The sequence below is a fragment of the Pseudophryne corroboree genome, chromosome 10, assembly GCF_028390025.1.
Source record: "Pseudophryne corroboree isolate aPseCor3 chromosome 10, aPseCor3.hap2, whole genome shotgun sequence".
NCBI classification, from domain to species: Eukaryota; Metazoa; Chordata; class Amphibia; order Anura; family Myobatrachidae; genus Pseudophryne; species Pseudophryne corroboree.
The window spans coordinates 329,661,334-329,688,565 of NC_086453.1; the positions used below are offsets into that span (position 1 = coordinate 329,661,334).

At 47.5% G+C, this 27,232-nt stretch overlaps 1 protein-coding gene across 2 annotated transcripts in view; it reads left to right on the plus strand.

The window, feature by feature from the left end:
- LOC134966678 (FXYD domain-containing ion transport regulator 6-like) overlaps positions 1 to 26,991 on the plus strand; it is a 239,667-nt gene extending 212,676 nt beyond the window's left edge. For both annotated transcript variants that reach the window (XM_063943603.1, XM_063943604.1), the window contains exons 6-8: positions 20,690 to 20,739; positions 21,757 to 21,794; positions 24,364 to 26,991. In XM_063943603.1, the coding sequence (XP_063799673.1) occupies positions 20,690 to 20,739; positions 21,757 to 21,785 (79 nt within the window). In that variant the 3' untranslated portion in view covers positions 21,786 to 21,794; positions 24,364 to 26,991. The remainder of the gene's footprint in view (positions 1 to 20,689; positions 20,740 to 21,756; positions 21,795 to 24,363) is intronic.
- Positions 26,992 to 27,232: the final 241 nt, after the last annotated feature.

Below are 27,232 nucleotides of genomic sequence, written 5' to 3' on the forward strand. Positions count from 1 at the left end.
TACCCCCAGTGCCAGGTATACATGCCCCCCCCCCCAGTGCCAGGTATACATGCCCCCCCAGTGCCAGATATACCCCCAGTGCCAGGTATACATGCCCCCCCCCAGTGACAGATATACCCCCAGTGCCAGGTATACATGCCCCCCCCCCAGTGCCAGATATCCCCCCAGTGCCAGGTATACATGCCCCCCCCCAGTGCCAGATATCCCCCCAGGCCAAGATATGCCCCCAGTGCCAGATATCCCCCAGTGCCAGGTATACATGCCCCCCCCCCAGTGCCAGATATCCCCCAGTGCCAGGTATACATGCCCCCCCAGTGCCAGATATCCCTCAGTGCCAGGTATACATGCCCCCCCCCCCCAGTGCCAGGTATACATGCCCTCCCCCCAGTGCCAGATATCCCCCAGTGCCAGGTATACATGCCCCCCCAGTGCCAGATATCCCTCAGTGCCAGGTATACATGCCCCCCCCCCAGTGCCAGATATCCCCCAGTGCCAGGTATACATGCCCCCCCCCCCAGTGCCAGATATCCCTCAGTGCCAGGTATACATGCCCCCCCAGTGCCAGATATCCCTCAGTGCCAGGTATACATGCCCCCCCCCCAGTGCCAGATATCCCCCAGTGCCAGGTATACATGCTTCCCCCCCCCCCCAGTGCCAGATATCCCTCAGTGCCAGGTATACATGCCCCCCCCCAGTGCCAGATATCCCTCAGTGCCAGGTATACATGCCCCCCCCCCCCCAGTGCCAGATATCTCCCAGTGCCAGGTATACATGCCCCCCCCCCCCCCAGTGCCAGATATCCCTCAGTGCCAGGTATACATGCCCCCCCAGTGCCAGATATCCCTCAGTGCCAGGTATACATGCCCCCCCCCCAGTGCCAGATATCCCCCAGTGCCAGGTATACATGCCCCCCCCCCAGTGCCAGATATCCCTCAGTGCCAGGTATACATGCCCCCCCAGTGCCAGATATCCCTCAGTGCCAGGTATACATGCCCCCCCCCCCCCCAGTGCCAGATATCCCCCAGTGCCAGGTATACATGCTTCCCCCCCCAGTGCCAGATATCCCTCAGTGCCAGGTATACATGCCCCCCCCAGTGCCAGATATCCCTCAGTGCCAGGTATACATGCCCCCCCCCCCCCCAGTGCCAGATATCTCCCAGTGCCAGGTATACATGCCCCCCCCCCCCCAGTGCCAGATATCCCTCAGTGCCAGGTATACATGCCCCCCCAGTGCCAGATATCCCTCAGTGCCAGGTATACATGCCCCCCCCCCCCAGTGCCAGATATCCCCCAGTGCCAGGTATACATGCTCCCCCCCCCCCAGTGCCAGATATCCCTCAGTGCCAGGTATACATGCCCCCCCCCCAGTGCCAGATATCCCCCAGTGCCAGGTATACATGCTCCCCCCCCCCCCCCAGTTGCAGATATCCCTCAGTGCCAGGTATACATGCCCCCACAGTGCCAGATATCCCCCAGTGCCAGGTATACATGCCCCCCCAGTGCCAGATATCCCTCAGTGCCAGGTATACATGCCCCCCCCCCCCCAGTGCCAGATATCCCCCAGTGCCAGGTATACATGCCCCCCCCCCAGTGCCAGATATCCCTCAGTGCCAGGTATACATGCCCCCCCAGTGCCAGATATCCCTCAGTGCCAGGTATACATGCCCCCCCCCAGTGCCAGATATCCCCCAGTGCCAGGTATACATGCCCCCCCCCCAGTGCCAGATATCCCTCAGTGCCAGGTATACATGCCCCCCCAGTGCCAGATATCCCCCAGTGCCAGGTATACATGCCCCCCCCCAGTGCCAGATATCCCTCAGTGCCAGGTATACATGCCCCCCCAGTGCCAGATATCCCTCAGTGTCAGGTATACATGCCCCCCCCCAGTGCCAGATATTCCCCAGTGCCAGGTATACATGCCCCCCCCCCAGTGCCAGATATCCCCCAGTGCCAGGTATACATCCCCCCCCCCCCAGTGCCAGATATCCCCCAGTGCCAGGTATACATCCCCCCCCCCCCCAGTGCCAGATATCCCTCAGTGCCAGGTATACATGCCCCCCCCCAGTGCCAGGTCCCCTGCTACTCACCGCTACTGCTGCCGCTGCTGTCCTGTCTGTGTGAGGGAAGGAGAGCGCAGCCTGCACCCTCTCCTTCCCCTCAGTCTCCGGCGGGTGTCTCAGTTCAATTCAGCGCCGATCCGTGAGCCAATCAGAGCTCGCGGTCCCGCAGGCTCTAATTGGCTCACAGGCGGCGCTGACTTGAACTGAGACACCCGCACCGGCCGGATACTGAGGGGAAGGAGAGGCGCAGGCTGCGCTCTCCTACCCTCACATCAGCGGCGGTGCGGCGGGGAGCAGCAGAAGCAGGGAGGGAAGAGGAGCGGCGGCCCGTCGGTGTGGGTACGGTGTACCCACGGCTAAATTCTTAAGGGTACGCCGTACTCACCCGTACCCGCGTACTTGCACCGCTGAATACAATTGCCATCCATACTGGGATCTCTTACGTGCAATGCTTGTGATGAGAAGAGACATCTTTTTGTTTCCCAGCAACACACAAGGATGGAAATTATTCAGACACCCAACTTCTCTCACCCCTGTCCTTTGCTATTGGTCCGGTACTGCAGGGTGCTACCCGTCCACCCCTCTTCCCCTGTATTATGTCCTATAAACTCAGTAGTGCTCCTGCACCCAAGTAACATCCGCCCCCTACGCAACTATTGTTTTGGGGGAATGTACTAATCTATATCCATGTCCCCCGGAGGAGGCCTCGGGCTGAGGACTCGGCTCAGACCTCTCACAGTCAGCCGGAGCGGCGCTAATCCTGCCGGCTGCCAGTACAAGAACTGAGAAAAGCTGCGCAGACCGCAATGGATGCGTTGCTGCCCAGGGGACCCGATCAGCTTCGATCTCACGGATGCACGCAGGAGCTGTTCTGCAGGCCCATCCGCTCCCAACACCCACCGGGCCCTCCGATGCCTCCTGTCTCCCGCTGCCGAGACTCGGTGACCTTGAGCGACCCTGAGCGATGACCCCAGGAACCACGGCGCTACTGCCGGTTGTTCTCTGTTTTCTGTTTCAATTTTTAACATATTGTAATCTCCTCCTCCCCCACCTCAGCGCCCATTGTTAGAATTTGGTCTCTGACTCTATGACATGGATCTTTTAATTCGCTAAAATATGCGTTTTGGGCCGCGTGCAGCCCGCGGGCTGCGTGCTTGACACGTCTGCATAAGAATGAGTTTTATGAAGGATCGAGTGATCATGTTCCGTCCTTCATTAGTAGAAACAAGGATATCACTAGGTATGATGCGCAGCACATCAAGCCTGGCGACCGTCACTAGCGACCGCGGGAGCGTGCAATCAGCTGTACGCACTGAGCGATGTAGGCGATTTGTCGTTACGAAATGGCAAATCAGTCCGCCGTGGCCTAGTCAAAATGCTGACAGTCAAAATACCGACATTCATTATGCCGACATAGTCAGAATACCGACATTTGAAATGCCGACATGTCAAAATACCCACATAAGTTTTTCTGTGTTTTTGGTGTCAGTGTCGACATAGGTCAACATGGACACCGTCTAAGTGTACTGCGTGCGCTCGTCATGCTTCGTGCACGGGGCCTCACTGCGCTCAGCACACTATTATATTCCCCTCTCCAGGTCCACTGGGATGGTAAAGCATGAACAAGTCTGTTTTGGGGCAGAAATTTCTTAAAAATGCATGTCGACATTTCAAATGTTGGTATTCAGACTATGTCGGCATTTTAAACATGTCGGCATAATGAATGTCTGTTTTTTTTTAACCGTGACGGTATTTTGACTGTCGGTCACTGGCTGTCGGCATTATGACCGTCGGTACTGTGGGCCTAATTCAGACCTGATCGCTAGCAGGTGATTTTTGCACTGCTGCGATCAGATAGTCGCCGCCTACAGGGAGAGTGTATTGTGTTGTAGCTGTGCAAGTGTGCGATCGCATGTGTAGCAGAGCTGTACAAACAGATCTTGTGCTGTCTCTGCGCAGCCCAGGACTTACTCAGCCGCTGCGATCACTTCAACCTGTCCGGGACCAGAATTGACGTTAGACACCCTCCCTGCAAACGCTTGGACCCTCCTGCGTTTTTCCAACCACTCCCTGAAAACGGTCAGTTGCCACCCACAAACGCCTTCTTCCTGTCAATCTCTTTGCGAACACCCGTGCGAATGGATCCTTCGCACAAACCCATCGCTGAGCGGTGATCCGCTTTGCACCCATGTGACACACCTGCACATTGCGGTGCATGCGCAGTTTATACCTAATCGCCCGATGTACGAAAACGCAGCCTAGTGATCAGGTCTGAATTAGCCCCTGTGTCCGTCAGTAAATCAACTGCTACCCAAGGAGACACATAAGCAATTTCTTCTGCACTTAGGGGGTCATTCCGAGTTGATCGCTCGCTGACAATTTTTGCAGCGCAGCGATCTGGTGAAAAATCGGCATTTCTGCATATGCCCCGCAATGAGCACGCGCGACGTACGGGTACAAAGCTCTTTGTGGTTGTGCTCAGGTTCTAGCAAAGTTTTCCTTCGCATTGGCGGCCGCAAGAAGATTGACAGGAAGGGGGCGTTGCTGGGTGTCAATTGACCGTTTTCAGGGAGTGTTTGCAAAAACACAGGCGTGTCTTAAAAAACGCAGGTGTGGCTGGGCGTTTGCTGGGCGGGTGTATGACGTCAAACCCGGACACGAATAGGCAGAAGTGATCGCAAGCGCTGAGTAGGTTCAGAGCTACTCTGAACCTGCACAAACTGTTTTTGCAGAGCTCGGCTGCACATGCGTTCGCACTTCTGCTAAGCTAAAATACACTCCCCAGTGGGCGGCGGCATAGCGTTTGCGCGGCTGCTAAAACTAGCTAGCGAGCGATCAACTCGGAATGACCCCCACAGTTATGTGCAATAGACCAAAGGCTTTAAGGGCCTAATTCAGAGTTGATCGCAGCAGCAAATTTGTTAGCAGTTGGGCAAAACCATGTGCACTGCAAGGGGGGCAGATATAACATTTGCAGAGAGAGTTAGATTTGGGTGTGGTGTGTTCAAACTGAAATCTAAATTGCAGTGTAAAAATAAAGCAGCCAGTATTTACCCTGCACAGAAATAATAAAACCCACTCAAATCTAACTCTCTCTGCAAATGTTATATCTGACCCCCCACCCCCTGCAGTGCACATGGTTTTGCCCGACTGCTAACAAATTTGCTGCTGCGATCAACTCTGAAGTAGGCCCTTAACCTTTTCATTTAAATAAGGAAATTGTTGCGACATTGTATGGGTATAAAATTCATTAGTAATGATCTTCCTGCTTCAGTTTTTGGGTTTTTTTTATAACAAATTTATAATAATCATTATTATTGGGGAAACAAGCAGTGGGAGAAACAGCAGGAGGTCACTCAGGGGTATATTTACTAAGGTCCCGATTTTGACCGAGATGCCGTTTTTTCTTCAAAGTGTCAGCTCTGTAATTTACTAAGCAAAAATTACGGCAGTGATGAGGGCATTCGTAATATTTTGGAAGTCCTTGGAAAAAATTACAAATCAATACACCATCGGTCAAATACGCCTGCAATTTGCTAGAAATCGGTAATTTACTAAAAAGTGCAAAACACAAACACTGCCGACAATAGCCAAACACTGCCGTGCTAAAATACAAATCGTGAAAAAGTGCTAAAAAAAAACAGACCTGCTTTTTTATCCCGTGTTTGTATAGGCATGCACGGATCCATGAGATCCGTGCATGTTTATCAGTGGGAAGGGGTGGGAAATGTTATAATTTTTAAAAAAAAAAAATGCGTGGGGTCCCCCCTCTTAAACCAAACCAGCCTCGGGCTCTTTGAGCTGGCCCTGGTTGCAAAAATATGGGGAAAAAATTGACAGGGGTTCCCCCATATTTAAGCAACCAGCACCGGGCTCTGCGCCTGGTCCTGGTTCCAAAGATACGGGGGACAAAAAGCGTAGGGGTCCCCCCGTATTTTTGAAACCAGCACCGGGCTCCACTAGCTGGACAGATAATGCCACAGCCGGGGGTCACTTTTATACAGTGCCTTGCGACCGTGGCATCAAATATCCAACTAGTCACCCCTGGCCGGGGTACCCTGGGGGAGTGGGGACCCCTTCAATCAAGGGGTCCCCCCCCCCAGCCACCCAAAGGCCAGGGGTGAAGCCCGAGGCTGTCCCCCCCATCCAATGGGCTGCGTATGGGGGGCTGATAGCCTTTGTGAAAAGTGTTTGATATTGTTTTTAGTAGCAGTACTACAAGGCCCAGCAAGCCTCCCCCGCAAGCTGGTACTTGGAGAACCACAAGTACCAGCATGCGGCGGAAAAACGGGCCCGCTGGTACCTGTAGTACTACTACTAAAAAAATACCCCAATAAAGACATCACACACACACCTTGAAAGTATAACTTTAATACATACATGCACACCAACATACATACATACTTACCTATGTTCCCACGCAGGTCGGTCCTCTTCTCCAGTAGAATCCATGGTGTACCTGTAGAAAAAATTATACTCACATAATCCATGGTTGAAGGCTCCTCTGCTTGTAATCCTTTTGTAATCCACGTACTTGAAAAAATAAAAAAACGGATACCCGACCACGAACTGAAAGGGGACCCATGTTTTCACATGGGACCCCTTTCCCCGAATGCCAGAAACCCCCTCTGACTGATGTCTAAGTGGGTTTCTTCAGCCAATCAGGGAGCGCCACGTTGTGGCACCCTCCTGATTGGCTGTGTGCTCCTGTACTGTCTGACAGGCGGCACACGGCAGTGTTACAATGTAGCGCCTATGCGCTCCATTGTAACCAATGGTGGGAACTTTCAGGTCAGCGGTGAGGTCACTTTCGGTCAACCGCTGACCTGAAAGTTCCCACCATTGGTTACAATGGAGCGCATAGGCGCTACATTGTAACACTGCCGTGTGCCGCCTGTCAGACAGTACAGGAGCACACAGCCAATCAGGAGAGTGCCACAATGTGGCGCTCCCTGATTGGCTGAAGAAACCCACTTAGACATCAGTCAGAGGGGGTTTCTGGCATTCGGGGAAAGGGGTCCCATGTGAAAACATGGGTCCCCTTTCAGTTCGTGGTCGGGTATCCGTTTTTTTATTTTTTCAAGTACGTGGATTACAAAAGGATTACAAGCAGAGGAGCCTTCAACCATGGATTATGTGAGTATAATTTTTTCTACAGGTACACCATGGATTCTACTGGAGAAGAGGACCGACCTGCGTGGGAACATAGGTAAGTATGTATGTATGTTGGTGTGCATGTATGTATTAAAGTTATACTTTCAAGGTGTGTGTGTGATGTCTTTATTGGGGTATTTTTTTAGTAGTAGTACTACAGGTACCAGCGGGCCCGTTTTTCCGCCGCATGCTGGTACTTGTGGTTCTCCAAGTACCAGCTTGCGGGGGAGGCTTGCTGGGCCTTGTAGTACTGCTACTAAAAACAATATCAAACACTTTTCACAAAGGCTATCAGCCCCCCATCCGCAGCCCATTGGATGGGGGGGACAGCCTCGGGCTTCACCCCTGGCCCTTGGGTGGCTGGGGGGGACCCCTTGATTGAAGGGGTCCCCACTCCCCCAGGGTACCCCGGCCAGGGGTGACTAGTTGGATACTTGATGCCACGGCCGCAAGGCACTGTATAAAAGTGACCCCCGGCTGTGGCATTATCTGTCCAGCTAGTGGAGCCCGGTGCTGGTTTCAAAAATACGGGGGACCCCTACGCTTTTTGTCCCCCGTATTTTTGGAACCAGGACCAGGCGCAGAGCCCGGTGCTGGTTGCTTAAATATGGGGGAACCCCTGTCAATTTTTTACCCATATTTTTGCAACCAGGGCCAGCTCAAAGAGCCCGAGACTGGTTTGGCTTAGGAGGGGGGACCCCACGCAATTTTTTTTTAAAGTTTAAACATTTTTATTTATTTTTTTACAACGTGCACAATGAAGCCCTGCACGGATCTCTCAGATCCGGCCGAGATTCATTGTATTAAAGTCGGCAGTGTTTTACAAGTCACTCACGTAAAACACTGCCTAAAAAAACGAATGACATCGACATCGGAAAAACCGAAAATGCAGAATACGCCAGCTTAGTAAATTAGTCGTAATCAATTCAAAAAGTTGCATATTTACACTTTCGATGTCATTCGTGATTGAACTTTGACCTCAAACGGGAAAATACGAATCTTAGTAAATTTACCCCTCAGTCTCTGAATGCAGTCAGTCTGGGTTCTTATCACAGCCGCCAATTTTCCCACTTATATGGTGGCACAGACTAATAATAACTATACAGCAGCAATCATTTTCAGAAGCAGTTTACGCCATCAAAACACTAATGTTCAGCAAATAATTTTAAAAAAGATGGCAAATGGCAAAATGTCTATATTTGTGTTGCTGAGTAACTGTTAGTACTTCCATTCTGAGCAGCACTTGGTATATCACCATATATGTAATAATGGCAGCGGACACAAATTATCTATACACCACAGTAGGTCTACATACACTTACAGTACATACAACGGAGATAAAGTTTTTTTTGCCTCTTTCGAATTTATTTTATTTTTACATATTGGTCACTTTTTTTTTTTCTAAAATGTGTTTATTCAAAAAGAGCAAGTAGGTATTCAATATTACATGCATTGACAACAGTACAAACATGGGGGTCATTCTGAGTTGATCGCTAGCTGCTTTCGTTCGCAGCGCAGCGATCAGGCAAAAAATCGGCACTTCTACGCATGCGTATGCGACGCACTGCGCACACGCGTCGTATTTTCACAAAAGCCAATGTATTTTTACACACGGTCTAGCGACGCTTTTCAGTCGCACTGCTGATCGTTCAGTGATTGACAGGAAGTGGGTGTTTCTGGGAGGTAACTGACCGTTTTCGGGGAGTGTGTGTAAAAACGCAGGCGTGCCAGATAAAAACGCAGGAGTGGCTGAGGAAACGGGGGAGTGACTGGCCGAACGCAGGGCGTGTTTGTGACATCAAAACAGGAACTAAACAGACTGAAGTGTTCGCTAGCTAGGAGTAAGTCTGGAGCTACTCTGAAACTGCACAATCTTTTTTTGTAGCAATACTGCGATCCTTTTGTTCGCACTTCTGCTAAGCTAAGATACACTCCCCAGTGGGCGGCGGCTTAGCGTTTGCACGGCTGCTAAAAGCAGCTAGCGAGCGATCAACTCGGAATGAGGGCCATGGGGCCTAATTCTGAATTGATCGCAGCAGGAATTTTGTTAGCAGTTGGGCAAAACCATGTGCACTGCAGGTGGGGCAGATATAACATGTGCAGAGAGATTAGATTAGGGTGGGGTGTGTTCAAACTGAAATCTGAATTGCAGTGTAAAAATAAAGCAGCCAGTATTTACCCTGCACAGAAACAAAATAACCCACCCAAATCTAACTCTCTCTACACATGTTACATCTGCCCCCCCTGCAGTGCACATGGTTTTGCACAATTGCTAACAAACTTGCTGCTGCGATCAACTCAGAATTACCCCCATGATACGGCATATAGTAGCAAGAAAGATGTACAAATCAAGAAGACAATAATCCCCAAAGGGAGGTATACATCACTAACCCACAGACTTATCTAAATGTAAATGCAATGAAGAGGAGTATATAGTATATAGCCAAAAATATACATTACAGAAAGATGGGAGGTTAAATTCTAACATAGTTAAAAGGGGGTATACCTTTGTCCGGGAGTTCTAAATTCTACCAAGTGGACAGTCTAACAGCACTCCGTACCGACTCTTTAGTCATATATGGTTGGGATGCGTATGTAAGGTAACCATATATCAAAAAAAGTTTGTGCTTTGGATTCAATGTCCAGAAAACACTCTGACCAATCCACCTGATACAAGTAAAGAAGGCGAGGGGTTACAAGAGAGAAAGAAACAGGTTCAGACATGGGGGGTCATTCCGAGTTGATCGCCCGCTAGCTACTTTTTGCAGCCATGCAAACGCATAGTCGCCGCCCACTGGGGAGTGTATTTTAGCTTTGCTGTGCGAACGCCTGTGCAGCTGACCGCAGCAAAATCTCTGTCAATCTCCTTGCAATCGGCTGTGCGAATGGATTCTTCTTTAAATCCATCGCAGTAGTGACCTGATCGCTGCGCTGTGAAAAACAGCAGCGTGCGATCAGGTCGGAGAGACCCCCATAATCCACTGTGAGAGAATAGGTTTTTTTGACGCTGCGGCAAACTTGGCTTAGATTACCTTTAGAAATAGAGGGGCAGATGTATTAACCTGGAGAAGGCACAAGGAAGGGATAAACCAGTGATATGTGCAAGGTGATAAAGGCACCAGCCAATCAGCCCCAATATGTAAATTAACAGTTAGGATCTGATTGGCTGCTGCCTTTATCACCTTGCACGTATCACTTCCTTATGCCTTCTCCAGGTTAATACATCTGCCCCAGAGTGTGTGTGTGGAGGGGGTAGAAGGATAGTGGTTCCATAGAGCACAGGCCATATGAATCGTAAAAGGAATGTGCAATACATTATTAATATAGGATCCCACATTCAGAGCCGGCGCTACCCGCTCAGCAAGGTCTGCAAAGCAGGGAGGCGCCACTCTGGAGAGGCGCTCTCCCCACTCTGCTACCTTGCTGAGGGGCCGTGTTTCTGCTGGCTACCGCACTACCTGTCACACTGTGACAGGCAGCGGCGCCGCAAGTGTGATCAGCTCTTCTGTCACTCTAACAGAGTGATCTCCTCCCGTGAGTCAGGCTCCCACCCTCTCTTCTCCTTGCTCCTCCTCTCTGCCCATGTCTGCTGATAAACAGGCAGCAGCGTCGCCTCCCCAAACTCCTCTCTTCTATCCCCTGCCTTACTGAAGACTCGGCAGTCTTCAGCACCGCCCCCCTCTCTCCTCTCCCCTCTCCCGTCAGTGCTGGATTCAGAGTGGGGACACAGGAAGTCACATGATGTACATGTGACTGTGCCGTGTGCACTGTCTGGAGGAGCAAGGCAAGCTGTCATCATGAGAAGAGGAGCAGCCAGCCTGTAGCCCTAGCAACAAGCCACAGAAGAGCTGAGACAGGTAACTTTTGCTGCAGATAAACAGAGGGGGGAATACCCTATTCATGTGCCTGGGGGAATAGTATGCTATTTGTGTGTCTGGGGATAGGGGGGGAAGTATCCTATTCATGTGTCTGGGGAGGGGTGTAGTATCCTATTCATGCATCTGGGGAGGGGGGGGGTATAGCATCCTATTCATGCGTCTGGGGAGGGGGGGGGGGGTGTAGTATCCTATTCATGTGTCTGGGGAGGGGGGGGGGTGTAGTATCCTATTCATGCGTCTGGGGAGGGGGGGGTGTAGTATCCTATTCATGCGTCTGGGGAGGGGGGGGGGTATAGCATCCTATTCATGCGTCTGGGGAGGGGGGGGGTGTAGTATCCTATTCATGCGTCTGGGGAGGGGGGGGCGTGTAGTATCCTATTCATGCGTCTGGGGAGGGGGGGGCGTGTAGTATCCTATTCATGCGTCTGGGGAGGGGGGGGGGTGTAGTATCCTATTCATGCGTCTGGGGAGGGGGGGGGGTGTAGTATCCTATTCATGCGTCTGGGGAGGGGGGGGTGTAGTATCCTATTCATGCGTCTGGGGAGGGGGGGGTGTAGTATCCTATTCATGCGTCTGGGGAGGGGGGGGTGTAGTATCCTATTCATGCGTCTGGGGAGGGGGGGGGTGTAGTATCCTATTCATGTGTCTGGGGAGGCGGGGGGGGTGTAGTATCCTATTCATGCGTCTGGGGAGGGGTGTAGTATCCTATTCATGCGTCTGGGGAGGGGGGGGTGTAGTATCCTATTCATGTGTCTGGGGAGGCGGGGGGGGTGTAGTATCCTATTCATGCGTCTGGGGAGGCGGGGGGGGTGTAGTATCCTATTCATGCGTCTGGGGAGGGGGGGGGGTGTAGTATCCTATTCATGCGTCTGGGGAGGGGGGGGGGTGTAGTATCCTATTCATGTGTCTGGGGAGGGGGGGGGGGGTGTAGTATCCTATTCATGCGTCTGGGGAGGGGGGGGTGTAGTATCCTATTCATGCGTCTGGGGAGGGGGGGGGGTGTAGTATCCTATTCATGCGTCTGGGGAGGGGGGGGTGTAGTATCCTATTCATGTGTCGGGGGAGGGCAGGTAGTATCCTGTTCGTGTGTGCGGGAAGGGGGGCTAGTATCATATTCGTGTGTATAATCTGACACCCGTATGTGGCTCAGGGGGCACTAGCTAGTACCATCATTGGTGTTACTATAATGGGTGCAATGTGTGCGGTGCACATGGGCCCCGAGTCCAAGGTGGCCCACACCGCACACATTGCACCCATTTAAATACTTACCTTACCGGAGTCCAGTGGCGGACGCAGCATTCACGGCAGAAATCGCCACCAAAATGACTGCCGCGCATGGGCAGTAGCCAAATTGGTCTATGGATCATGGCGGGCGCCATGTTTCCGGAAACCTGCGCATGCGCAGTAGACTCCGGCACAATGCCAGAGTTTACAGCGCCGTTCAGAGGACGGGGCCCACCCGGAGGTGCACACGGGCTCCCTCCTCTGTAGAAACACCCCTGAATACCAGAGCGAGGTTTACACACAATATATGAGCCCAAGGGTATTATACACGGGTGCAGCAATATATACTGCTGGAAATTTGGTGAGTTTTGATCAGAGATGTGCGGATAAGGTAGGCAGGGGAGGCACTGTCTTACATGTCACAGACTTTTTACTTCAGAGTTTTGACTATAAAAATTCTTAGAATAATACAAAAAGATATTTCTTATATCTTATTTGTATTTTTCATGTACTTTGTATAGTCAAACCTTTGTCTTATATGTTAGTATGACAGGAAAGGCTCTGCCCTCCTGCCTCACCTCTCTGCACATCACTGCCTCCCCATCACCTATCTTTCCTGTCACCCATTGATTCTCACCATTTCCCTGTCACCTCTCTCTCCTGTCACCCACTGACTCTCACCCTCACCCTGTCACCCTCTGTTTTCACCCTCTGCTGTTCACACTCTACCTCTCATTGTCACCTTCCGCCTCTCACTGGCATCCATTGCCTCTCCCAGCGTCACTCTGTGCCCATCTCTCACTGCTTCTCCCTGCCGCTACCCCCTCCCTGTCACTTCTCTCTTGTTACCCACTGACTCTCCTGTCACCCACTGACTCTAATCTTATACCTGTCACCTTCTCTCTCCTGTCATCCTCTCTCTGTCACACACTGACTCTCACCCTCACCCAATCACTCTTTTTACATTTTAATAGGCCCAAATGTTTTAAGCCTTAAAAGTGATTATGTGGAGATGGATAAAGAGTGATAAAGTACCAGACAACCAGCTCTTAACTCTCATTTTTCAAACACAGCCTGTAACATCTCAATTAGGAAGCTGATTGGCTGGTTCTTTAGCCGTCTACACATTATCACCTTTTAAGGCTTAATAAATGTGGGCCAATGACTATGGTGCAGCTGTTGGAGGGCGCAAAATGTACAGTTTGCAGGAGGGCGCTGAACACCCTAGCACCGGCCCTGCCCACATTATTCCATAAGGTTTGTATTAAGTTACACGACCACGTACAGTGTATCAGGTCCGCCTCCGGCGTAGAGCATTTGAAGCAATTGGAGGTGTCTGAAGCACCTGTCAAAAAGCGAAGTCTGGGGTATAATATGCCCTGTGAAGCAACTTATAATTCATCTCTGCATATGATGCAGAGACCAGTTGTTAAGTCAATGTGGTGCATGATGCTATAATAGTTTTTAAGGGTTTTAAGGATTGACCATTTGGCCATGCCAGTAGTGAGGGTAGAGATATCTAAAGTCCTCCTGGTGTGTAAGTAATACCCCTTTCACACTGCAGCTTTAACCCGGTAAATTGCAGATTTTTAAGCCTTCCAAAACGGTTCTAGCTGCGGTGTGAAAGGGCCACCTTAAATTTACCGTTTTCAAAATACTGGTATTTTGAAACGGTTAAAAAGCAGGGTCCTACCCGTTTCAGACCCATTTCATTGTGCAGTGTGAAAGGCTCAGAAACGGTATTTCCAAGCCACAGAAGGTGATAGGCTGTCTCCATGCGTGATGTCACCAGGCAGAAGCAGGAAATAAACTGGAGGAAACACATGAGAGTGAAGGGAGCGTTTTATTATACAGAATACAGTTTAAAATGGCAAATTGGAGTGATGAGGAGGTTAAAGAGCTGCTTAGGATCAGAGGGGATGAAGAAATTGCTAGACAAATCACGGACAGTGAAGGATGCAGTAATCTACAAAAACATGGTAAAGATGCTTGAAGCTGCTGGGTTCCATCATACGACTAGCCAAATTATTAATTATGTGTGGGCCAGAAAAGTCCATTTACAATGACAACCATTGTTTTCTATGGGTGAAACGGGTTCAATGTGAAAGGTACCAAAACGGTAATGAAATGGTAATATACCAGTTACAACATGCGATGTGAAGGGGGTTTAACTGCTCAGACCCGTTTTAAGAAACGTTTTAAAAGCAGGGTTTGCGATGTGAAAGCAGCATTAATAAGGGAAGTAGGAGCAGGGGAACACGGTCTATTCCATGTTATAACATCTAAGACATTGGACTTACCGGCAACAGTCAAGTGGGATAATAGTTTGGTAATGTAGCTACGAATTTGAAAACATACAAATAGGGGGAAGTGTAGGGCAGGGAAGCATTCTTGAAGTAAGGATAGAGAAAGAATAGAGGAGCAATCCTTGTCTAAGAATTGTTATAGCATACGTAAACCTTGGAGGTGTCATAGTCCAATCATCTTATCAGACTCACCATGTTGAAAATCATGGTTATGCAGCAGCGGGAGAAATACAGGGCCTAAATCAGAGTTGATCGCAGCAGCAAATTTGTTAGCAGTTGGGCAAAACAATGGGGGTCATTCCAACCTGATCGCACACTAGCTATTTTTTTTCAGCGCTGCGATCAGGTCAAAACTCGGCAAAACTGTGCATGCGTATGCACTGCAATGCACAGGTGCGTCGTACGAGTACAAAGCGGATTGTTGCTGGGCGATGGATTTAACGAAAAATCCATTCACACAGCCGATTGCAAGGAGATTGACAGGAAGAAGGCATTTATGGGTGTCAACTGACCGTTTTCAGGGAGTGATTGGAAAAACGCAGGCGTGTCGAAGCGTTTGCAGGGCGGGTGTGTGTCTGACGTCAATTCCGGGACCAGACAGGCTGAAGTGATCACAGCAGCCGAGTAAGTTCTGGGCAACTCAGAAAATGCACAAATATTTTTTGTACCGCTCGACTGCACAAGCGTTCGCACACTTGCAAAGCGAAAATACACTCCCCTATAGGCGGCGACTATCTGATCGCAGCGCTGCAAAAAATAGCTAGCATGTCCCCGCAATCGTTCATCGATCATCGTTTAAACATGCAAGTCAATTTGGACGATATAGATGTCTGTACTCTCATACTGTATCATCCAAATTGGCCATCGATATCGTCTAGAGTGGCCAATCCCGGTCCATTTTTTCAATCCCAGGATTGAAAAATGGTCATTCCCGGGATTGATTTTTTTACTGTGTGTCCACCCATCACCCACGCACCACTCCACCTCTCCCCACCCGCCCCGCCCTGCAGACATAACTCACCAACACCAAACTGCAGGGACAGGAGGGTGAGAATCTTCATTCAGACTCAGCGGTGGGTGATGGGCTGGTGACTGCAGGGGAAGGTGGCAAGTGACGGCCTGGTGACTGCAGGAAGAGCCAGGAGGAGGCAACAGGTGATGGGCTGGTGACTGTGCAGCGTGACCTCAGAGTCAGAGGTCACACTGCACAGGAGGAGGAGGGAGCCGGGCAGCATTGAGCATCCTGAGGACGCTCAACTCTGCCCAGCATTAAAAGGCAGTCTGATCCCGCAATCCCCAGGATTGGAGCTTCCAATCCCGGGATTGAATCCTGGCTGATTTTTGGCCTAAATCCCAGGATCCCGCTAAACCCAATCCCGGGATTGGCCACCTAATATCGTCCAGTGTGTAGGCTTTAAATCTTTGGTGGAAAAATCGACCATCGATTATATCACCGGTCGATAATATCGCCAACATTGACCAGTGTGTAGGCCCCTCAAGTACTTGCCCCTTTCGTTACTCATTCAAAGAAATGAATTGACAATTGGGTTAAATTACTGTAGACTGGACAAAATCAGGCTTGAATAGTGCCAGCCATGTTGAATCTAAACAACACTTAAATAAAACATTTCCAGAAATGTGAAGTTGTCTAAAAGGTCTCAACTAGCAGCACAGCATGCGGGGCCAGATTAATAATAGGGTGGATCGTGCTCCAGCTCCAGGCCTCCAGATAAGAATAGGCCCATCATGACAGCAACCAGCTTGCCACATAGTCAGCCATAAATCATAAGTAGTAAATTAGTATTTATAATTTCCTCACAAAATGATGCAGTATTTTTTTATGCACCTAGGGAGACATTGGGGCTGGTAGTGAAGGGGATTTACATGCCCACATGGCTCTGGCCACACCCACACACACTGAACACACCTCCTCTGCATCTCAGAATAGGCCCAATGATTATTTGCAGCCCCAGGCCCATGTTGCTCTTAATCCGGCCCTGACAGCATGCCGTGATCAAAATAAGTTCCAGAAGAGAGAAAGATATTGAAACATTTCTGGAAAGGGTTACAAAGCCATTCTAAGATTGGTGACTCCAGCGCACTAAAACTATCCAGGAATGACTGGCCTACCAAAAATCCTCCAAGATTCTTCAACAACTCATCAAGGAAGTCACAAAAGATCGCAGATGAACATCTAAAGAAACTGAGGGCCTCGCTCTCCTTAATGTCAACATTTATGATGCCACCATAGGAAAAAAACTGGGGGAAAATGGAATCCATGGGAGAGTTGCAAGGCGAAAACCACTAGGGATGAGCAGGTTCAGTTTCCTGAGAACCGAACCCTCCAGAACTTCACATCCCGAGCCCGGATCCTAGTCCGGCTAGGGACTTCCCGCCAGACTCGGAAACCAGAACGAGGCAAAACATCATCATCCCGCTGTCGGATTCCCGTGGTCTTTGGATCCCATATGAACAGCCGCACGTCGCTGCCATTTTCACTGTGGACTTAGAGAGTGAGGGAGAAAGACCTCTGTCTCTCTGTGGGTGGTGGCATGGGATTAGTGTATGCTCTGTTGGGGTGCTGCTGTAGTCACTGTGGTGTACCTGTGCTGTGTTAGGAGTGCTGTCCTGGCTGTCACTGGTGTTTCATGCGCTGTTATGGGGGCTACAGCCGTACATGTGTGTTGCTGTCCTGGCTGTCACTGTGTTGTACAGGGGGCAGGGGCACTGCGAAATATAGGGGTGCTGATGTCTTAATAACATTACATTAGCCCTGTATGTTGCATATATTCAGGGGTGCTGCTGCTGTTAAAATAACATTACACTGATCCTGTATGCTGTAAGAATACAGGGGCGCTGTGAAAATATAAAGGGGCACTCTTCTGTGTGCTGTAATAATAAAGGGGTGCTGTCCTGTGAAATGGAGAACAATTTGGAGGAAAAAGTAGTGGAAGATCAGGAACCACTTCCAGTTCCTAGTACTAGTGCTGAAGCTGCTGCTGCCAACAGTCATGACATTGGCGATGCAATTCCATCAGCGTCGTTTGCTAAGGCCGATGCCCAGTGTTATAGAGGGCGTGTAAAATCCAAGAAGCAAAAATTAATAATCAGAAAAAAAAAGAAATTATCTGATGAGAAACGTAAAATTGGCAATATGCCATTCACTACACGACGTGGCAAGGAAAGGCTAAGCTATGTTCATGACTGGTGGCTTAGCTTCTCATGCTTAGCTTAGCCGTCCAGCAACCTCGGTGCACCTCTTTTTTTTCTTTGCATCATGTGCTGTTTGGGGCCTAGTTTTTAATTCTGCCACCCTGTCTGACACTGCAGTGCCACTCCTAGATGGACCAGGTGTTTGTGCCGCACACTTGTGTCGCTAAGCTTAGTCATCCAGCTACCTCGGTGCAACCTTTTGGCCTAAAAACAGTATCATGAGGTGTGAGGTGTTCAGAATAGACTGGAAATGAGTGGAAATGAATGTTATTGAGGTTAATAATACCGTAGGATCAAAATTACCCCTAAATTCTATGATTTTAGCTGTTTTTATGTTTTTTTTTTAAAATCATCCGCATCCAAATCCAAAACCCGAAAGGGTGATTTTGGCAAAACCAATCCAGATCCAAAACATGAGCGGGGATCCAAGACCAAAACACAAAACACGAAAAGTGTCTGCCGCATATCTCTAAAAACCACTGGAACATAAAGGCTCCTCTCACATTTGCCAAAAAATAAACACATTGATAACCCCCAAGCCTTTTGGGCTAATGTTCTTTGGACTGATGAGTCACATCTGGCATAAAGCTAACAGTATGCACAATAAGAACACCATACCAAGTCAAACATGGCGGTGTAGCGTGGTGTGGCGATGCTTTACTACTTCAGGACCTGGGCAACTTGCCATAATTGATGGAATTATGAATTTTGATCTCTACCAGAAAATTCTGAGGGAGAATATCTGGTCATCAGTCCGTGATCTGACGCTCAAGCGTAATTGGGTTATGCAGCAAGACAACGATCTGAAACACAAGAAGAAGTCCACCTCTGTATGGCTCAAAAGAAACAAAATGACGGTTTTGGTGATGCTAATGGGCCCTACACATTAGGCGATTGGCCGCCGAGGTGCCCGAAGGCCGATACGGCCGGCGGGCGACCCTCGGCAGGGGGGGAGTGTGACGAGGGGAGTTAAGTTTCTTCACTCCGCCGTCACCTGGTCCCATAGCCCTGCATGCTAATATGGACGAAATTGTCCATATTGGAATGCATGTATAAAAGAGCCAGCACCAACGATGAACAAGCGCGGGAACGAGTTCTCGTTCATTAATGAACAAGAACGTTCATATCGTTCAGTTAGATCTTTAAGTGTGTAGGGCCCTTTAGTCAGCGTTCTGACTTGAATCCGATTGAGATGCTGTGGCAGGACCTTGAATGGGTTGTTCATACTCAAGAAACGCTCCATTGTGGCTGAATTATGGTAATTCTGCAGAGACCAGCGGGACAAAATTTCTCCACCGTGATGTGAAAGACTGATCTCCATTTGTTAGAAACGTTTGGTTACAGTTGTTGCTGTTCAAGGTGGCACAAGTTTAGTGGGGCTATTACTTATTCACATGGGTGATACAGGTGATGCATTAACCGTTTCCTTTAATAAATAAATGGTCATTTTAAAACTGCTTTTTTTGTGTGTTTACTCAGATTGTCTTTGTATTGTATGGTGGTCACTGTATTACGTGGTGGTGGTGGTGTTAGAGAGGTAAATTTGTTTGGGAGCCTCCCTTGAATTTGCCCTTATCCAAAATGACTAATGAATTTTTAGATGGCTGAGGTGTGACATCACCAGTGGTGCAAGTAAGGTGGTATGAGATGGTATGTCATACAGTTAAGAAATTAGCAGACGGTACACTGTAACACCTGCCGTCTTACTACTGCGCTGCCTAGAGAATCACAGGGCTCTGCGGCGTGACGGACCCTTGGCCGTAGGTGAGTGGGGGATATATAAGATACTGTTAACCACTTGCCTGGCGTGGTCGCATCAGATGCGACCATGCCTGCAAGTGCTTTATAAGACCTGGTCGCACGGATGCGACCAGTCAGATAGACAGTGTTTGCAGCGACAGGGAAGGGAAACTTCCCTCCGCTGCTGCTGTCAGAGGAACCTGCCTCCCTGCACTCTCACCCACTGATTGCCATGCTGCCAGTCGCTGCTGATTGGTCAGCACGGCAGGATCCCCGGCTGAGGACAATAGCAGCCGCTGGTAAGTGTAAACCAACCCCCTCCCCGCCCCCCCCCCTGTGTACCTGGCAGCTGTCCAGGGTGTAAAAATTAAAGTTGCGATGTTCCGATGGTCACGATGTTCTCGACTGATGTTCCGATGTTTGAAAAAATATTATTTTTAACAAATAAAATATTTTTTTTTCATTTTTTTTTATTATAAAAAATTTCTTTCTTTTTTTTTAACTAAAATCATTTTGGTAGGGTTAAATTCATGTTCTTCACCTAATTCACTCATTAAAAAAACCTGATAATTTTTGATCGTCAGTTAAGTGGTAAATAAAGAAATAAATCGGCCCAGATTGTAAATTTGTGTAATTAATTCCATTAGTGCGCCGCATTTTTCCTGTTGACTTAAAGTAGTAAATAGAATGCTGGTTACTTGTAATGTAATTGGTCCTGTTATGAACTTAAGGCAGGTACACACGGGTGACATAATAACTATATGCGATGTTGACTATGCGATTTCCCTTGAACTTCCCGGAGCCCAGAACCACTGATATTAACTATACACACAGTGAGATTTTGACTATGTGTGATTTTTACTATACTAGAAACTAGATTGTACACTTTTCTAGTGAAATTTTACATACCTGTACAGTCTATTTTTTCTTGCGATACTGACCCGCTGAAGGCACGCCGGTATCCCAAGGTGTATACACACGGTGCGATGTGCACTATATTTTCTCGCAATATGGTCTATATGGTCCATATCGGAAGAAATATAGCACCGTGTGTATGCACCTTGATTTCCCCAACACTGTGAATGTGTAACTTACTTTGTTTCTTTCCTCTTAGGGCACCAGGTGATGAAGAAGCTCAGGCTGAAAACCTTATTGCCTCAAACGGTGAGTAGCAGGTATATAGAATATAGGGGGTAATTCCAAGTTGATCGCAGCAGGAAATTTTTTAGCAGTTGGGCAAAACCATGTGCACTGCAGGGGGGGCAGATATTTTTACACTGCAATTTAGATTGCAGATTAAACTCACCACACCCAAAACTATCTTTCTCTGCACATGTTATATCTGCCCCCCCTGCAGTGCACATGGGCCCTCATTCCGAGTTGATCGGTCGCAAGGCGAATTTAGCAGAGTTACACACGCTAAGCCTACGCCTACTGGGAGTGTATCTTAGCTTCTTAAAATTGCGACCGATGTATTCGCAATATTGCGATTACAAACTACTTTGCAGTTTCTGAGTAACTTCAACCTTACTCTGCCTGTGCGATCAGTTCAGTGCTTGTCGTTCCTGGTTTGACGTCACAAACACACCCAGCGTTCGCCCAGCCACTCCTCCGTTTCTCCAGCCACTCCTGCGTTTTTTCCGGAAACGGTAGCGTTTTCATCCACACGCCCATAAAACGCCGTGTTTCCGCCCAGTAACACCCATTTCCTGTCAATCGCATTACGATCGCCGGAGCGATGAAAAAGCCGTGAGTAAAAATACTATCTTCATTGTTAAATTACTTGGCGCAGTCGCAGTGCGAATATTGCGCATGCGTACTAAGCGGATTTTCATTGCGATGCGATGAAAAATACCAACCGATCAACTCGGAATGAGGGCCATGGTTTTGCCCAACTGCTAAAAATGTCCTGCTGCGATCAACTTAGAATTACCCCCATAGGGCAGTGTTTCCTAACCTCGGTCCTCAAGGCACACTAACAGTCCTGGTTTTAGTGATATCCAGGCTTGAACACAGGTGACTTAATCATCAGTACCTCAGTTATTTTGATTTAACTATCTTTGCTGAAGCCTGGATATCACTAAAACCTGCACTGTTAGTGTGCCTTGAGGACCGCGGTTGGGAATGCCTGATATAGGGTATAAAGCAGACCTGACACAAAACTGTTTTATTTCTTTACAGCCCAGGGAACTCAGAAAACAGAGAACTGAAGACAATCTGTAAGTTATCATCTAATATAAATGTTTCAGTATCAATGTGCAAAGCAGTAACTATCCTCAAGCCGCTTGTCGCTCAGAAGCAACTACTGTATGCCAGGCACACGTCACTGACACGTCCCACCTGCGGCCCATGTTTTAAACAACATACTATATGCATTTATTATTATAAATCAATTAAACATAAAACACCAGTGTAGTACAGCAGAAACAGCTCCTGTCTGATGTGTTAAAAGATAAAAAGTTTGCTTAAACATAAACATAAAGCACAATATATGCATGTCTGATGAAGAAATCACCAAATCAGCGTCAGCGGATCGTTTTCATTCAGCCAATCTCAAGCGGACAGCTTTAAAAACCCAAACATGATGGCAAAGTTTTGCAATAATACAGGGTCTTATAATGTACAGAAGCCATATAAAGTCCTCTAAGCATATAATGTCCTGTAGTAATACAGAAACTTATAATGACTAGAAACCATATAAAGTCCTGTAATACAGAAGCATATAATGTACAACAAAAGCCATATAAAGTCCTGCAATAATACAGAGGATTATAATGTATAGAAGCCATATAAAGTGCTGCAATAATACAGAGGCTTATAATGTTCTGCAATATAAAGTTCTGCAATAATACTCAGTATAGAAGCCATATAAAGTTCTGCAATAATACAGAAGCAAATAATGTACAGAAGCCATATAAAGTCCTGCAATAATACAGAAGCATATAATATACAACAGAAGCCATATAAAATCCTGCAATAATACAGAATCTTATAACGTACAGAAGCTATATAAGGTACTCTAATAATACAGAGGCTTATAATGTACAGAAGCCATATAAAGTCCTGCAATAATACACAGGCTTATAATGTATAGAAGCCATATAATGTCCTGCCATAATACAGAGGCTTATGATATATAGAAGCCATATAAAGTCCTGCAATAATACTTTGGCCTATAATGTACAGAAGCCATATAAAGTCCTGCAATAATACAGAAGCTTATAATGTATAGAAGCCATACAAAGTCCTACAATAATACAGAAGCATATTTTGTACAGAAGCCATAAAAAGTCATGCAATAAATAATACAGAGGCTTATAATGTATATAAGCCATATAAAGACCCGTAATACAGAAGAATATAATGTACAACAGGAGCCATATAAAGTCCTGTTATAATACAGGGGCTTATAATGTATAGAAGCCATATAAAGTCCAGAAATAATACTTAGGCTTATAATGTATAGAAGCCATATAAGGTCCTGCAATAATACAGAGGCTTATAATGTATAGAAGCCATATACAGTCCTGCAATAATACAGAAGCATATAACGTACAGAGGGGGTGATTCCGAGTTGTTCGCTCGCTAGCTGCTTTTAGCAGCATTGCACACGCTAGGCCGCCGCACTCTGGGAGTGTATCTTAGCTTAGCAGAATTGCGAACGAAAGATTTGCAGAATAGCGAAAATAAATTTCTTAGCAGTTTCTGAGTAGCTCCAGACCTACTCACAGATTGCGATCAGTTCAGTCAGTTTCGTTCCTGGTTTGACGTCACAAACACGCCCTGCGTTCGGCCAGCCACTCCCCCGTTTCTCCAGACACTCCCGCGTTTTTCCCTGGCACGCCTGCGTTTTTCCGCACACTCCCAGAAAACGGCCAGTTTCCGCCCAGAAACACCCACTTCCTGTCAATCACACTACGATCACTTCAACGATGAAAAATCTTCGTTCGGACGTGAGTAAATCTACTAAGTTTTGTGGTAAAATACTAACCGCATGCGCACTGCGAACCATGCGCATGCGCACTTTTTGCCTTAATCGCTCCATTGCGAAAATCGGCAACGAGCGAACAACTCGGAATGACCCCCAGAGTCCATATAAAGTCCTGCAATAATACAGAAGCATATAATGTGCAGAAGCCATATAAAGTCCTGCAATAATACAGAAGCATATAATGTACAGAAGCCATATAAAGTCCTGCAATAATACAGAAGCATATAATGTACAGAAGCCATATAAAATCCTGCAATAATACAGAAGCATATAATATACAGAAGCAATATAAAGTCCTGCAATAATACAGAAGCATATAATGTACAGAAGCAATATAAAGTCCTGCAATAATACAGAAGCATATAATGTACAGAAGCCATATAAAGTCCTGCTATTATACAGAAGCATATAAGGCCTGAGTCTGATTTGGAAGTAAAGCCAGAATAAGCAAGTAACTGTACACCTGGGCAAACAATGCTGCACTGTAGGTGGGGCCGTGTTGCAGTATGTTGCATCGCAGCAAAGATGAGCATGGCAACATCTGTATAGTCCTACAATAAGTTTATAATTTACAGAAGCCATATAAACTCCTGCAATAATACAGCTGCATGTAAAATATAGACGCCATATAACGTTCTGCAATAAGATAAAAGTTTATAACATATAGAAAATCATATAATGTTCTACAATAAGATAGAAGCCTATAACGTAGATGCCATATAACAAATATAAGAAGGGATTTATATCATTTTTTTTTAAGTTTGTTCTTATGCTTATCAAACGTCTTTCTTTTTTAGGACCCCTGGGAATAACAGAGAACAAACTACGCAAAAACAAAATAAAACAAGCGCTTCACCTACTATTACCACCCATCCAGGCCTACCCTCTCCACCATGTCATGCGTCCGCGCCGCGCTGGATGATGTCATCATCTTATTTACAGATCGTTCTCAGTGCCGTCTGTGTTCTTCACTTGTAATGTCTTAGCACTTATTATGCGGGTGGTGGTTTCCCTGGAGATGTAGAAAGTGTGGCGATATCAGGACCCTTAATGCTGTGGCCAATGTTTGGACCCTATATCCGGTTACTGAACATACTGCATTACTACAGTGACTGTCACTGGCCGCAACAAATACATTTATCACATATCTTCTGAAGTCCTTTCTTCACCCTCACTCTGTGCACCTCCTGGTTTATCTAGACCGGTGTGTAAGATTTTGTCTATTTCTATAGGAAGTTGTGTTGGTCAGATCACAATTGTGTTTGTGCCTTAAATGTTATTGTGTTAGTAAATCCTGTAGAGCTACGTACTTTGGGCCTGATTCAGAATGACGACACACAGAGTATGTTTTGCGGACGGACCTAGTGAATGGTTGCACTGCGCAAGCTCTCGAGCCGTGCATACGCAATTTTGGGCAAGTACAGGAGACTCTGAGGTAAATTTACTAAGGTGGGAACTGGTGATGTTTCCCATAGCAACCAATTAGCTTCTATCTATTATCTTCTAGAAGCAGATAGATAATTGTTAAGCAGAATATGATTGGTTGCTATAAGCAACATCACCAGTTCTAAAAAAAACCTCCCACCTTAGTAAATTTACCCCTCTGAATTGTGCGTATCTCAGCCGTGTCACCACTTGTGGTCAAATGAGTGTTGCTGGGCAGCAACTGGGTGTTTGCACGTAGACTAAGGGGGACATGTACGAAGCAGTGATAAAAGTGGAGAAGGGAGCCAGTGGAGAAGTTGCCCATGGCAACCAATCAGCTGCTCTGTATACTTTTAAAGTATGCAAATTAGAAATGTTACATCAATGCTGATTGGTTGCCTTGGGCAACTTTTCCACTGGCTCACTTCTCCACTTTTATCACTGCTTAGTACATCTCCCCCTTAGTGTGTGTTGGGGGAGTGTTAGCTTAACACTTATACCGCTAATATGACTGTCGCAAATGCGAGTCGATAGTGATGACAGCTGCTTTCACAAGCGGACGGTTAGTGGCGGTGCGATTGCATAGAAGCAGACAACTGTGATAACGAGCGAAGATGCGCATTTATTTATGACCACACAGTGCTGTCTGCTAAAGCGCAAATCTAAATCAGGCTCTTTTTGTGCCCAGCATATATGGCTAAGTGTGAGTAGTAACATGTATCTAGCCACTAACAGAGCACTCTATACCTTTTATCTGCAGATCACTGTGTAAGTAATGTAATGATAAAATCATATACAGAACAGATCTCTCACAGGCCCTGATGTAATAGAGTGTGAGTTGTCTGCCAATTAGCCCGTAGATATAAAGCGGCAATTATTTAAACTGCAAAACCAGGTTGCTTTTGCCTTATAAATTGTTGCCACTTTAAATAACCAGAATTTTGCCGTTTCCTGCAACTTGCAGTCTGTTATGCATGGGCCACAAAGCACTGCGAATCATATACAGAGTATTATACATTGTTTGTGTTTATTGTACGAGATCTAGTGCACACACTCTGTTATAATGCTCTGCAGGCTATGGGGGTCATTCCGACCCGATCGCACGCTGTGCTTCTTCGGGTTGGAACTGCGCATGTGCTGCGCCCGCTTTGCGCAGGCGCGTCGTTGCCCGGCGACGGCCGTCACCAGGCAGCGACGCCACTACCGAAGAAAGCGGTCGCAGCGGAGACCGCAAGAAGATTGACAAGAGGAAGGCAGATCCGGGCGGCAACTCACCGTTTTCTGGGAGTGATGAGTCCAACGCAGGCGTGTCCAGGCGTTTAGAGGGCGGATGTCTGACGTCAATTCCGGGACCTGCATCGCTGGATCGATCGCACAGGGTAAGTAACTCATACCCTGATCTTCTTTTACAGGAAACTTTTTTTGCACAGCCGGGCTGCACAAGCGTTCGCAGCCCTGCTATGCAGAAATACACTCCCTCATAGGAGGCATCTAGTTGATCGCACGGGCAGCAAAAAGTTGCTACGTGCGATCAACTCGGAATGACCCCCTATATAAACTGCAGCTGCAGGGGAATTTAAGCAGCAAAAGCCTTCCTATGGAATTAGAACACACCTGAGCCTGCGTACAAAACGACACTAGGAGCAATGGAAAACACACATACGGTACACAACATAATGAAATCCTGTGTTGTTCTCTGCAATCAGACTGCCCCTCTCTCCTTCTCTCTCTCCTCTCTCCCCTCTCTCCCCCTCTCTTTCCCTCCCCCCTCGTTCTCTAACTGCCTGACCCCTGTGCAGACATGGTTGTCTTTGTAGCATGTTCTTACACATTCAGATGTAACATTTCTGTCTCCTGAAATCTGAACCGATCTCGCTGTGAATCTGGGGCACCCTCTGCTCTTCTTTAATTGAACGCTACAATCTTTTTTTTATTTTATTGTGTACGTATACCTAGTGATGTCAAACCAATGTGAATAAACTTGTATTTCTAACCCTCCACCACCTAGGGTGATTGACTGTATAAATTCCTGTTGTCACTGTCTTTGAACTTAGAACAAAATGGGTAAATTCCAGTCTCCTAACCTTGTGACATTTTCCTATAACTTTTCCTATTGATCATATAACTGCTATCAGCATCTCCGTCTATTGGCCCACATAACCTCTCCTTTGTTTAACTGTAACCTATAAATCCTATTGTTTCATGTAATCTCGCTCTCCATAAAAGCAGCTATAGCTGTCG